This window comes from Podarcis raffonei, chromosome 7 (assembly GCF_027172205.1).
Source record: "Podarcis raffonei isolate rPodRaf1 chromosome 7, rPodRaf1.pri, whole genome shotgun sequence".
Lineage (NCBI taxonomy): Eukaryota > Metazoa > Chordata > Lepidosauria > Squamata > Lacertidae > Podarcis > Podarcis raffonei.
This window is the reverse complement of record NC_070608.1, coordinates 65,769,984-65,783,274: the sequence shown is the minus strand read 5'-3', so window position 1 is coordinate 65,783,274 and position 13,291 is coordinate 65,769,984. Positions and strand designations below refer to the sequence as shown.

The following is a 13,291-nucleotide window of genomic DNA, read 5'->3' as shown; positions in this document are numbered from 1 at the left end:
CCCCCAAAGAATCATGGGAGCTGTAGTTTGTTAGGGGTACCTCCAGGATTCTATGGCCTGTCCTAAGCACATAGTGTCGTCGTGCTCTTGAAATTGCTATCAGGCTATAGGACATTGATTTTACTCCTCCTGCTACCACTGCTTCAGGCAACCAGTATTCTAAGCATTTGATCTGCAATACTTTAAAGAAATTCTAGCCCTAACAATCTTGGGAGGGGATTCCCCACTTCTTAATTTTAGTGGGGCATTTTTTACTGCCATGATGAATCCAGATGGCTCGCTTCCCCTGTAGATAAGACACAGCTCACAAATCCGATTGTCTTCTGGGAGTTTGTCCAGATTCCATAACACACTCAGGTTGGTTGATCATTCAATGGCATCACCAACAACTGATGTCAACCGCAGTCATTCTTATCCAGAAAAATGCAATGAGATAACACTGGCTTTTTTTATTTAGAAAAAGACTGGAGCTTTTATTGAATATATGCCATTGGGGAGGGCAATTAAAGATGGAACTTCATCAAGCTGACTAATATACAAGAAACCTTTTTTCAGTAGTACTGTGAAAATAACATTCGGAACTTTAATTCAGCACAACAGCCATTGTATCTTTAGTTTCTCTCTATATATACATCTTGCAATATACTTTCAGATCCCTCCAAAATATAAAAATATTTTGAGTGAACAACTTCTCTGAGGTGAAAGCCATGACAATAAATACTGATGAGGTTAGTTGCGATACTTCTGCTTCACTCTAGAGCAAAATATATAACTTTATTAGCCATACATTCCAAGATAATTTAAGAAGGGATATACACAAGAAGAGACAACCATGCACACAGCCAGAGCTTTGTCCCCTGATGGGACTGCAGCATTTCCATGTCGCTGAAGAGAGCAGCTGGTTTTTTTACATTGGAAAATGGCTTGCCTCTTCAGCCAAGGGGCTTCCTGCAGCAAAACCAGAGCTCAAGGTGAGCACAAAGGCCTCCGTGAAACACACTGCCCTTATTTAGAGCACTACGTGCCGAAAGAACCAGAAACTTTGAAAAGTGCAGCTGTGCCAAACCCTGGTTATACAGACAACCTGAAGAACACGCGAGGGATACATAGAAAACAATTTGGCATCTCGACAGTTAGAATGTGGCATCCTCTTTACACAGCCACTGGGAGAGAAAGTGGGGCTTGGTGCCCACATAATGGAAGCCAATGTCAACCTGCGAGTGTGGTGCCAAGTTGGGAATTCTGGAGTCCTGCTCCTCATATCTCAGAGATGTGCCTACTAAGAAAATGTAAGGCATCTCATCATGGAGCCAACACATACAAAACAAGCCCTCTTTGTGCATGTGCAGGAGGGCATCAAAGGTGCTCTGTCTAGTGACTGGCTGAATTCAGACACCATGATTAAACTACGGTTTATTGTGATGGAAATGAGTCTAGGAGGGCCTTGGCTTCACGTGTTTCCTCCCTCCCCTCTCTAGCACATCCACAAGGAGTTTTTTTACTTCTGTTTTTGATTAACTACCGTTCGTTGTGTCCTCTAAACTTGGGCATATCCATGCCAATAGTTGGACATAGTTAATCTTAACTATCGTTTTCTGAAACAATCCAATGTCAAGTCATGGTTTATGAAGCTGTCTTGTTTCAACAAGCCGTAGTTATGATGAGCCACAATTTAGGGTTCAGACACAAGCAAAACTGTGGTTAATCTAAAACCTCCATTCTCTGTGTGGTTGTGCGGGGAGGAGAGGAGGGGAAATGCGTGAGTCCCAGACATACTTAGGCTCATTCCCACCATGATAATTTATCATGTTGTCCAAACGAAGCCACGGAAAAGCAACGCATTAGTGTCTTAGCTGCTGCTACTGAGGAGCAGGCATTGACAAGGAGGCCACCGATGCAAAGCTATCATTCCACTGCCTTCCAGAAGTACTTGACTGAGCTGCTGCTGCTGCAGCTGCATGCGCCTTGAACTTCTGCAGAAGATCTTGGGCTTCTTGCTTGTCTTGCAATGGGCTTTCTCCATACTCAGCCCTGAGCCACTCTCTGACCTGGAGGGACGAAACAAAGAAAAGGCAAAGAAAAACATTGAAACACAGCATGATATAAAAAGGGTTTGAGCGGCTTTAAATGTTTTAGGTAGTTTTAAAATTGATTTGGAAATGATTACAGATCTCAGGGAGGGATGCTGGATTTATGTTTAAGCTAAACAAGCAATAGCTTAGGACCCCACTCTCTTGGGGACCCCAAAAAAATTTAAAGGGAAAAAAACCTGGATGTACATTTCCAAAATATAAGATAAAAAACAAATAAAATAAAACCTACATACAGCAACAGTGTTTTGTGTTGTGTAGGCTCCTATGATGTAAGTAATGGGTCCTGCCTGCCAGCCTGCTCCCTAAAATATCACTGGTTTGCTCATTTCTATGTATAGGGTGCCTAAATTCTGCATGTGCAAATGGCTTTAGATACCTATTAAGTCCATAAATTACCATATAGCATATATTCAACACAAAAAACAGCGAGAATTTGTTGCTGACAAAGGACAGCTGGACATATAAAGGGCCCCATTACCTTAGGGCCTCATCAAACCTTAATCCGGCCCTGGATGCATGTGGCCCTCAGCTTTGTTTCATGAACCCCTTGGCCTAATGTCAAAAAGCCCTCTGTGAGTGGCCATTCAGACCTCTAGTAAGGGCAATATCTCCCTCCGCTGTTGGATGAGGAGGAAAGAGGAGGCAGCACAAAAAGAGAGCGAGGAAAAGGGGTAGCCCTGCCCACTTTCAGCTCTGGCCCCTCCCACCTGTCCTTTGCCCCACCCACTGTTCACATGTGGCCCCCTGACAGATCCTCTCCAATTGGATATGGCCCTTGATCGAAAAAAGGCAACCTCTGTTCTGCCTAGTAGACTTAAGCTATAGGAAGGAAGATGTCAGGTGACTATTAAAAGAAAATTCTTAACGGTATATACAGGCAGTGGCGAAGCATGTCTTCAAGGTGCAGAGGGATGGAGGGCATGGGCATGCTGATGGGGAGTACATGGAGGGCATGAGGAGGACGCAGAAGGGCAAACCTGCATCCATAAAATCAGTCTGACTGGGCTGATTTTAAGGGCGCATGCCTGTTGCATCCTGCTAACGCCCTGCCAGCACAACACTGCTTTGAGAGGCTGGGATGAGTGATCATACTCACAAAGCAGTGTGGGGCTAGCAGGGGTGATATGAGGAGCAAAATGCACCCCACAAACCTGCGCCCCAGCAACAACCCCCTTGTGCTGCCTATGCCACGCCACTGTGTACAGGTGAACTGTGGAACCAATTGTTGTTGTGTAGTCGTTTAGTCATGTCCGACTCTTCGTGACCCCATGGACCAGAGCATACCAGGCACTCCTGTCTTCCACTGCCTCCCGCAGTTTGGTCAAACTCACGCTGGTAGCTTCGAGAACACTGTCCAACCATCTTGTCCTCTGTCGTCCCCTTCTCCTTGTGCCCTCCATCTTTCCCAACATCAGGGTCTTTTCCAGGAAGTCTTCTCTTCTTATGAGGTGGCCAAAGTATTGGGGAGTCTTCTCTTCTCATGAGGTGGCCAAAGTACTGGAGCCTCAGCTTCACGATCTGTCCTTCCAGTGAGCACTCAGGGCTGATTTCCTTAAGGATGGAGAGGTTTGATCTTCTTGCAGTCCATGGGACTCTCAAGAGTCTCCTCCAGCACCATAATTCAAAAGCATCAATTCTTCGGCGATCAGCCTTCTTTATGGTCCAGCTCTCACTTCCATACATCACTACTGGGAAAACCATAGCTTTAACGTAGGGACCTTTGTCGGCAATGTTTTCTAATTGGATTGAAGCTGGTTTGAGGGGCGAAACACACCTGCCAAAAAGCAGTATTTTTGTAGGAACCCGTGGATCAATATGGAGCGGAGGGTGTGGAGGAAACAGCAAGGTGAACATATCCTGGCTCTGGATTTCCTGCATCAAGTAGGGACTTGGGCCAGATGTCCCCCTGCAATTGGGTATATATATATTTTTAAAAATAATAATTTATGATTGGCTAAATAGGCCTTCAATTAATCAGGAGGCACTTTGAAAACATAAAAAACCACTCTTTAAAATACAAGTACCTATACTAGAAAAATATTTAAAGGGTATAAAAAGAACAATATGGGAAGCAGCACTTAAAATGGAGGCATCTTGTCCTGTGAAAAAATAAATGTGGAGGTGGAAGTTTGCTTTAGCTCTTCTGGGAAAGAAGCGAACTGAAAATTTGCATTCAAAACTGGATCGTCAATACAGAATTCTTTTTAAAAACCACTATATACCTAAGCGATTTTAATCTAGGTAATTGGAATTTGAATAAAATATGATTTTTATCTAGTTGATTTGAATCTATGCAAAAAAACAAAAAAAATCCACCTCTCGGTCCTTTTTTAATGCAAGCCTTCCCCCCCCCCCCTTACACAAAAGCATTATGGAGCATCTGTCTGTCTGTCTGACATGTTGAAAAAAGGTATACCTAGGCTATGCAAAGATGTAATATGACATTAGATGCTATTCGAAAGGTCAAAAGTTTGGGGAGAGATCTTTCCCGGAACTACCAGAGGCTGTTTTCAGAAAGAAATCTAAGTACAATTCGTGGTTATCTGATGCAAGTTTACATTGCCCCAGTGCTATTTTTCTAGAAAAAGAGGTGCCAGAACGCATCATGAACGCCTCCCTTGTTTCCTTATAATCTCAATGGCACCCATCAGAGAGGTGCAGGAACTGAGGTCCAGCGAGTTCCAGCTGAAATAAAGCCCTGATCATCCCCAACATTTTAAAGGTTTACAGTGGTACCTCGGGTTAAGTACTTAATTCATTCCAGAGGTCCGTTCTTAACCTGAAACTGTTCTTAACATGAAGCACCACTTTAGCTAATGGGGCCTCCTGCTGCCGCCGCACCGTCGGAACATGATTTCTGTTCTCATCCTGAAGCAAAGTTCTTAACCTGAAGCACTATTTCTGGGTTAGCGGAGTGTGTAACCTGAAGCGTATGTAGCCTGAAGTGTATGGAACCCGAGGTACCACTGTATTTGAAAATACTTTATTTCGGGCTGAGGCCTCTACAGCCACCTTAATGTCCACTAGGATGGAGCTCAGCACCCACAATTTTGAGAGGGGGCAGAGGAGGCCTGGCAACATGTTACCCCGGGAAACGTAGCGTGGCCTGGCAGGAATCCACCCCATGCTGCACAGCGTTGGGAGACGCCACATGGACCAGCGCAGGCTGGTGGGCGAATGTTACATTGGGAGGAGGCCCGATCAGCCTGCAACATTCACCACGCATGTGACATGCAATATGTGCAACGTTAGCCTCCCCAATGTCGGGCGCAACTCGGCGCCTGTGTTTGGTAGTGTTACACAGGTTTCAAATACAGTGGCACCTCGGGTTAAGAACATAATTTGTTCTGGAGGTCCGTTCTTAACCTGAAACTGTTCTTAACCTGAGGTACCACTTTAGCTCATGGGGCCTCCCACTGCTGCCGCCACGCGATTTCTGTTCTCATCCTGAAGCAAAGTTCTTAACCCGAAGTATTATTTCTGGGTTAGTGGAGTCTGTAACCTGAAGCGTCTGTAACCCGAGGTACCACTGTATATCCAAATATATGGCTGCATCTTCTGACAGCATAAGCTTGAATTAAATACTTATTGTACTGCCATCCTGTTGTCTATAACTGGGTAGCCTTATGTAGGCCTATTCTGGCTACTGCTACCAACGTATGTCTGTGGTTCCCCTCGATAGGTCTCCTGGCTCCTCCTCTTGGCTGCCTGCCACCCATTTCAACCCATCTGGAGCTGTCCCCTCGACCAATTCTGCTCACACAAGCTAAGCTGGGCCAACCCCCACCCCCAAACAAAGGTTTTTGAACCCATCTGCCCTTCTTAAAAAGAAGAGAAAACAAGTAGAGTCTGCAGAATCAGGCCAGTGCTTGTTTCGTGGTTGTTGTTTAGTCGTTTAGTCATGTCCGACTCTTTGTGACCCCATGGACCAGAGCATGCCAGGCACTCCTGTCTTCCACTGCCTCCTGCAGTTTGGTCAAACTCATGCTGGTAGCTTCGAGAACACTGTCCAACCATCTCGTCCTCTGTCATCCCCTTCTCCTTGTGCCCTCCATCTTTCCCAACATCAGGGTCTTTTCCAGGGAGTCTTCTCTTCTCATGAGGTGGCCAAAGTATTGGAGTCTCAGCTTCACGATCTGTCCTTCCAGTGAGCACTCAGGGCTGATTTCCTTCAGAATGGGTAGGTTTGACCCAAAGAATGCTTGTTTTAGAAAAGATAATGAAATGTGGGCAACAACAGCCCATGCAGAAGCTAAAGTGTACTATGCACCACTCACAGTTCAGTGCAATCTAGGCATGCTTAAGTGAGAAACCCCCACTAACTAAGAGGAACGATGGGTGCAGTGGCAGAACATATACTCTGCATGCAAAAGGTCCCAGATTCAATCCCTGGTGTCTTCCTGAAGGGATGGGGAAAATTTCCATCTGAAATCCTGAAGAGCTGCTCTCCATCACTGTCGATAAAGTTGATAGAAGCAGTGCTTTTTTTATATAGCAGGAACTTGGCAGAACTGTGTTCCCTTACCTTTTAAAAATTAGTTTTTTGTTTGTTTGTTTGGGGGGGAGTCTGGAACAGATACACACCCAATGCCTGAGCCATAATTCCACCTCTATCTGTAATCAATAAAGCTGTGGCCATTTCTAATTCAGATCATTGTCTGCTTGAGTTTATTAATCACATCTTACATTTAGCCACTGCCAGGGTGGGGTGGGGCTGTGGCACTGTGACTTTGGCCCACAATAAACAAACAAACAAACTTTGTAGTGAATTCCCCCACCTTCCCCCCCCCCCAGAAAAAAGTACTGACTAGATGGATTAGCAGTCTAGCTTGGTATCAAGAGCTTCCTAGTTCAGTGTGGCTCACTCCCTAGCACAGGCATCCCCAACCTTCGGCCCTCCAAATGTTTTGGACTACAATTCCCATCATCTCTGACCACTGGTCCTATTAGCTAGGGATCATGGGAGTTGTAGGCCAAAACATCTGGAGGGCCGCAGGTTGGGGATGCCTGCCCAACAAGTGTGTTTAGGATTGCAGCAGCTTATAATATTTATACGTTGAATAGAAAGGGAATATACAAATGACAGAGAGGCAGGAGTGCCAACTATGAAGGTGTGTAAAGGATGAAGGCAGCAGCATCTCTCCCCAACTATTCTCATACTAGGATAGCCAACCCAGTAGTAGCAGCAGCAGCAGTTTTCTGGTTGTGGGAGGTGGACACAAGCCTGGCAGTAATGTGGTCTTTAAATAAAACCAACAGGAAATAGTTTCCCTTGGGGGACAAGGAAGGGACAGCCGGCATCCTTTGAAAGGGGGAAAATATCATATTAAAAATATTTGTGAAATGGCTAAACATAGCTGAGAGAGAGAAATAACCTTAGCCAAAGGAGGTTTCTTTTTCTGCTCCTTTGAAAAGGCTCATGTAGCAGAAAAAAGCAGTGCTTACCCTAATGGATAACTATGGGAGGGAGGTACAATTAAATGAAGGAATTTAAGTCAATTTATTTCCCTGGCTCTAACTCTTGGGATCTCATTCTAGATGTTACTGAGAGCCAGCTCCCATCATGCCTGACTCCTGGTCATGATATCTGGGGCTGATGGGAATTGGGAGTCCAACAAGAGTTGGAGGCAGCCATATTGGCTACTCTGGGCACGACCATCCTTAAAGCAAAACGAATGTTAAATGCCTCAGACTGCACTAGGTGAAGAGGAGAGATGGATTGCATCTCATCCATCCTTGGCAGCTACATTATTCTGAGGTGTCACATGACTTGAAGGGGCAGGGAAAAGCAGGGACCCACTGAGCTGAGAAGGATTCATTGCTAAGAGCTCCATGCTGTTAGCAGTCAACATCAAAACTGCCCATTTCTTGGCAACAGATACATAACACAGAGCATAGGAGCCAGCTCCTAGGGGCAAAAGTCCACCCGGTAAAGTATTGGAGGGTCCCACCGCAAAATTGATGGGCATTGCCCATCAAGTGTCATGCCATGTGCAAGTGTCATGTCATGTGATTATGTGGGGTGGGGCTGACCTCCCCATCCCAATATTTTATTTCAGTTGGCACCCCTGATTCAAAGGGGGAAATGTACAGATCCCGTACATACAGTGCTTTTTTTCTTTAAAAATGTTTAGGGGTAGTCTCATTTTCCTACTCATATTGAAATACTGCCCCTCAATGAGGCCAAACTTAGATTCACAAAATGTTTAGGGGTATGCGTCCCCTGTATCCCCCCAGGGGGAAAAGCACTGTTCTTAAAACTATTTATCTTTGTTTTGATGATTTTATTGTGTACTTGTTTTGAGAATCTGTTGATTTTATCATTTTTTCTCTCTTATATTTTACATTATCGGTATGTAAGTATTGATAAATAACTAAATAAAATTCTATTTGTAGCTTCATAACAGAGCAGAAAGGTGTGATTGGTTCCCTGTTACGTCAGAGCAGGTGAGAAGGGTATAAGATACACCGATACAGATCGGCATGCACTAAGCTGCCAGTGTGAAAAAGAATAAAATATGGAAGTATTAAAGCTACAATCTTATTTTAGGGGTATGCATACCCCTGCGTCCCCCCCCCCCGAAAAAAGCACTGCATACATATATAGCAGGGATGAGGAACACAATCTGGTCTGCAAGCCAGGTTACTTCCCCTAACCTTCACAGGCCATGTTTGACAGGTAGGCAGGGCTACCCACCTGCCAATCACCTGATGTTCCAATGACATCAGGGGATGCAATGTGTTCCACAAGATGGCGTTTTCAAAGAGGCTCAGCAAGATCCACCAATCAGATGATTGTTTCGTCTTTACTTGAGAGCCTCTTTCAAAGTGCTATACAGTGGTACCTCAGGTTAAGTACTTAATTTGTTCTGGAGGTCTGTTCTTAACCTGAAACTGTTCTTAACCTGAAGCACCACTTTAGCAAATGGGGCCTCCTTCTGCTGTCACACCGCCAGAGCACAATTTCTGTTCTCATCCTGAAGCAAAGTTCTTAACCCGAGGTACTATTTCTGGGTTAGCGGAGTCTATAACCTGAAGCATATGTAACCCGAGGTACTGGGAACTGATCCACCTGCCACCCCACTTTTGGCCCAGGCAGGTTTTCACCTTCACTATATATATGATGGCAGGTGGACATGGCACCCCTGCCATATGGGCAAGATGGATGGAGCAGCCAATAATAATAATAATAATAATAATAATAATAATAATAATAATAATATATTATTTATACCCGCCCATCTGGCTGAGTTTCCCCAGCCACTCTGGGGAATATATTTGTAGGAATATATTTTCGCAAGATAGTATGTGCTTTTCTATGAAAGCTGCAGACTCTTCTCCTACATGGAATTGGGGGGGGAGGAAAGGGGGGGACAGCACAAAATGCCAAACCCAAATACATGCTATGATCTCCCTAAACACCATTTGCATAATGCAAGGACAATCCATCATTTCAAGTCAAAACTTTATCAGATCAGAAATGACTGTGAGGGTTCAAATTAAGGAGGGAGACAACCAGGCTGGAAAGTCCCTCTGTAAAGTCAGTTTATTTCCATGGACTCTACTCCTCCATAGCTTGGGAACGGTAATCCTTTGAGATGAAACAAATATTCAGAACTGAATAATACATTCATCTTATATGCAGCAGCCGATTCAGAGCTACCAAGCATGTTCTAACAAAGCCAGTTTGCCTCTCCTTTAAAAGATAAGGGGCTAAACAGACTTTACAAATGCACTGAGCTGCCCAAAATGTACTAACGAATGCATCATACCGTATTTTTTGCTCTATAAGACTCACTTTTTCCCTCCTAAAAAGTAAGGGGAAATGTGTGTGCGTCTTATAGAGCGAATGCAGGCTGCGCAGCCAGAACAGCAAGAGGGATTGCTGCTTTCACTGCACAGCGATCCCTCTTGCTGTTCTGGCTTCTGAGATTCAGAATATTTTTTTTCTTGTTTTCCTCCTCCAAAAACTAGGTGCGTCTTGTGGTCTGGTGCGTCTTATAGAGCGAAAAATACGGTATATTAGAGGACATTTGACATGTCAGATCCATGCTGCCATCCAGGGAGGCCTTGGGGGCAGAGGTCCACAGCCCCACTCAGCAAAAAATAAAAGCAGGATGGCCCCCAAACACAGGAGGAAAGACTTACCATACTGTGAAGTGAACTAATACACATTCCCATTCTTCTGGGGTAGTCCCCACCCTGCGCTCAGCTCTCACCTGTGGCTCCTAGCAGCTGTCAGCACGCGACAGCAGCCACACCCCAAGAAATGGTTTTGATTGGCCAGGTGAGGGTGGCTGATGGTCTCAAATGCTTGGCAGGTTTGGGACTTCCTCTGCATGCAAAGACAGACTCTGGCCGATAGAGTGGATGAGACGAATAGTGGGTCCAATGGTCAAGCAGGCACTTTCTGCACATGCTGTAGAGCAGTGGGTCTCAACCTGTGGGTCCCCAGATGTTGTTGGACTACAACTCCCATCATCCCTGAGCTCTGGCCTTGCTAGCTAGAGGTGATGCAAGTTGCAGTCCAACAACATCTGGGGACCCACAGGTTGAGAAAGGCTGCTGTAGAGGGAAGTGAGGCTCATCAGCTTGGGAAGGTAGCCCATCTAGGAGAAGGTAAACTCTGATCCTCAACCTCCGCTGCCTTGTGGGATATCTTCAGGAAATGGCTAAGGAGTAAACCCAGAGTGGAGTCCCTAAGATGGTTGGATGAGGCCTTGTATGCCTCCTTGCAGCAACTCCTGCAGCCGAGCTGCTGCTAAATGTCTTGCTCTGGCCCCACCCACTGCCGGCAAGTGGCCCCAGAAGGCTACCAAGAGACGGAATGTTATCCTCAGGTTAAGAGAAGTTCCCCAACCTTGATTCTTGCATGGAGTCCTTACGTACTTACATGAGCAAGCTCAGTTTTCTCAAACTCTTCCAGCTGCCGTTGGAAGCCCGCGTTCGGGTTGGCGCACGATCTCGACGCTCGCACTACCGACAGCGCGTCCTCCCAGCCGAGATCAGTGATGGTCATTATGTAGGCCACAACCAAGGTGGCACTCCTGGAAACGCCGGCAAGGCTGCATTGCCAAGCAGGTGTGGACAAGTAGATACACAGAGGTTATAGTAAGTTGAAAGTGCATCTTGGACATTAGGTTTGACAGAAAGCATGTTTTTCTTTTTTAAAAAAACAACAACAAACCATGCAAAATAATGATGATTCTCATTCAACAAGTGTATAAATTTCAAGTTTCAAAGCAAGGCATACTTCCCAAAGCAGTGCAGTGCTGAACATGATGGCAATGTTCCAAAATACGAGCATTTGCGGAAAATGCTTTGTCCTGTATACCTGAAGGAGCGTCTCCACCCCCATCATCCAGCCCAGACACTGAGGTCCAGTGCCGAGGGCCTTCTGGCAGTTCCCTCGCTGCAAGAAGTGAGGTTACAGGGAACCAGGTGGAGGGCCTTCTTGGTAGTGACGCCTGCCCTGTGGAATGCCCTCCCAGCAGATGTCAAGGCAATAAACAACTATTTTACTTTTAAAAGACAACTGAAGGTGGCCCTGTTTCAGGAAGTTTTTAATGTCTGATGCTGTATTGTGTTTTTAATATTCTGTTGGGAGCCACCCAGAGTGGCTGGGGAAAGCCAGCCAGATGGGCGGGGTATAAATAATAAATTATTGTTATTATTGTTATTATAAATGTTACAGGAATGCGCCACAAGCTTATATCAGTGCAGTGGACATGAGTTCCCACTAAGAATTCTGGGAATTGTAGTTTGGTAAAGATGCCCTGCCCTCAATGAACCTTATTTCTAAAGACATTGCACCAGCAGGCAACCTAAAATGGGCAACTTCATGCCTTCAGCAGCATAGATGCTCCGTGCAACTTGGAACAATGCACAGCTGGAATGCAGTATCCCATGCATGCGCACAGTCAGGCTTCACTGACATTGGAGGCAATCTGGTGGGTATAGCCCAGCTCTCAATGCCACATTTCTTTCTGGACCCATGAAAGGAATGACAAAAGTGGGCCTATTGCCTCTCTCCAGTACAATAAGCAGCAAGGGGATGCGGCAATGCTTCAGAGACGCATTTGCTTCCCCCAATCTTTGTGAGCGGAAGGCAAGATCATGACTGAGACTGGAAAGGCTGAGAAGCAAAAAGGAATAATCAAATGCAGAATAGTCTTAAATGAAATACGTACCAGTGAACAAGGCAGCTCTGACCTCCAAGTCGGCATTCATGGATAAATTCAATGCTTTCTTTGAAGTGTCTGACCCTTAAAAATTAGACGTAGACTTGATTTAGTCCCAATTAAGCTAAGGGATTTCTTATTCCTCTGTCCCACTGATTTTCCTTCTGAAAGAGGTTTGCAGAATTGCCCAATGCTGTATTTTAGAGAGACATGGTTGCCTTTGCAGCCAAATATTTGGATAGCAATGCAACATACTGAGTAACACCAACTTAGTGGGTTTCTTTTTTTTTTAAAGAATATTTATTAAATTTTCCAATTTTTTAAACAAACAAACAAAAACAGAACAAACAAAAACATTAAAAAAACCATAAAGTTCGTAAATCATACTTTTAAATAACAAATTTCTCAGACCTCCTCATACTTCTCCTCCTTGTATCCCAATTAAGGTTATTTGTTCAGCAAATCCTTCATTTAAAGCATTACAGCTTATAACATTACCTTATTTTTCAAACCCTTTTTTCCCCATCTATGTTCCTTTATATCATTACAGCTAGAAACCACTCAGTTTCAATCCAACACCATTTAACTTTCCTTAATTTTGCAATATTTCTGTAAATAATCCTTAATTTTTTTCCAATCTTCTACTGCCGACTCTTCTCCCTGGTCACGGATTCTGCTCGTCATTTCTGCCAGTCCCATTACAGTCAATCAGTTTCATCTGCCATTCTTCCAGAGTGGGTAGATCTTGCGTCTTCCAATACTTTGCAATAAGTATTCTTGCTGCTGTTGTAGCATACATACAGAAAGTTCTGTCCTTCTTTGGCACCACTTGGCCAGACATACCCAAGAGAAAGGCCTCTGGTTTCTTCAAGAAAGTATATTTAAATACCTTTTTCAATTCATTATATATCATTTCCCAGAAAGCCTTAATCCTGGGACACGTCCACCAAAGGTGAAAGAATGTACCTTCATTTTCCTTACATTTCCAACATTTGTTGTCGGGCAAATGATAGATTT

The 13,291-nt window shown here is 44.6% G+C and overlaps 1 protein-coding gene across 1 annotated transcript in view; it reads right to left on the bottom strand.

Moving 5' to 3' along the window:
• Positions 1-431: 431 nt before the first annotated feature.
• The window catches only part of DUSP22 (dual specificity phosphatase 22), a 44,788-nt gene continuing 31,928 nt past the window's right edge, over positions 432-13,291 (bottom strand). The window contains exons 5-7 of the mRNA XM_053397021.1: positions 12,284-12,358; positions 10,987-11,158; positions 432-2,048 (exon numbers count right to left, since the gene is read on the bottom strand). Of these exons, the coding sequence (XP_053252996.1) occupies positions 1,860-2,048; positions 10,987-11,158; positions 12,284-12,358 (436 nt within the window). The 3' untranslated portion in view covers positions 432-1,859. The remainder of the gene's footprint in view (positions 2,049-10,986; positions 11,159-12,283; positions 12,359-13,291) is intronic.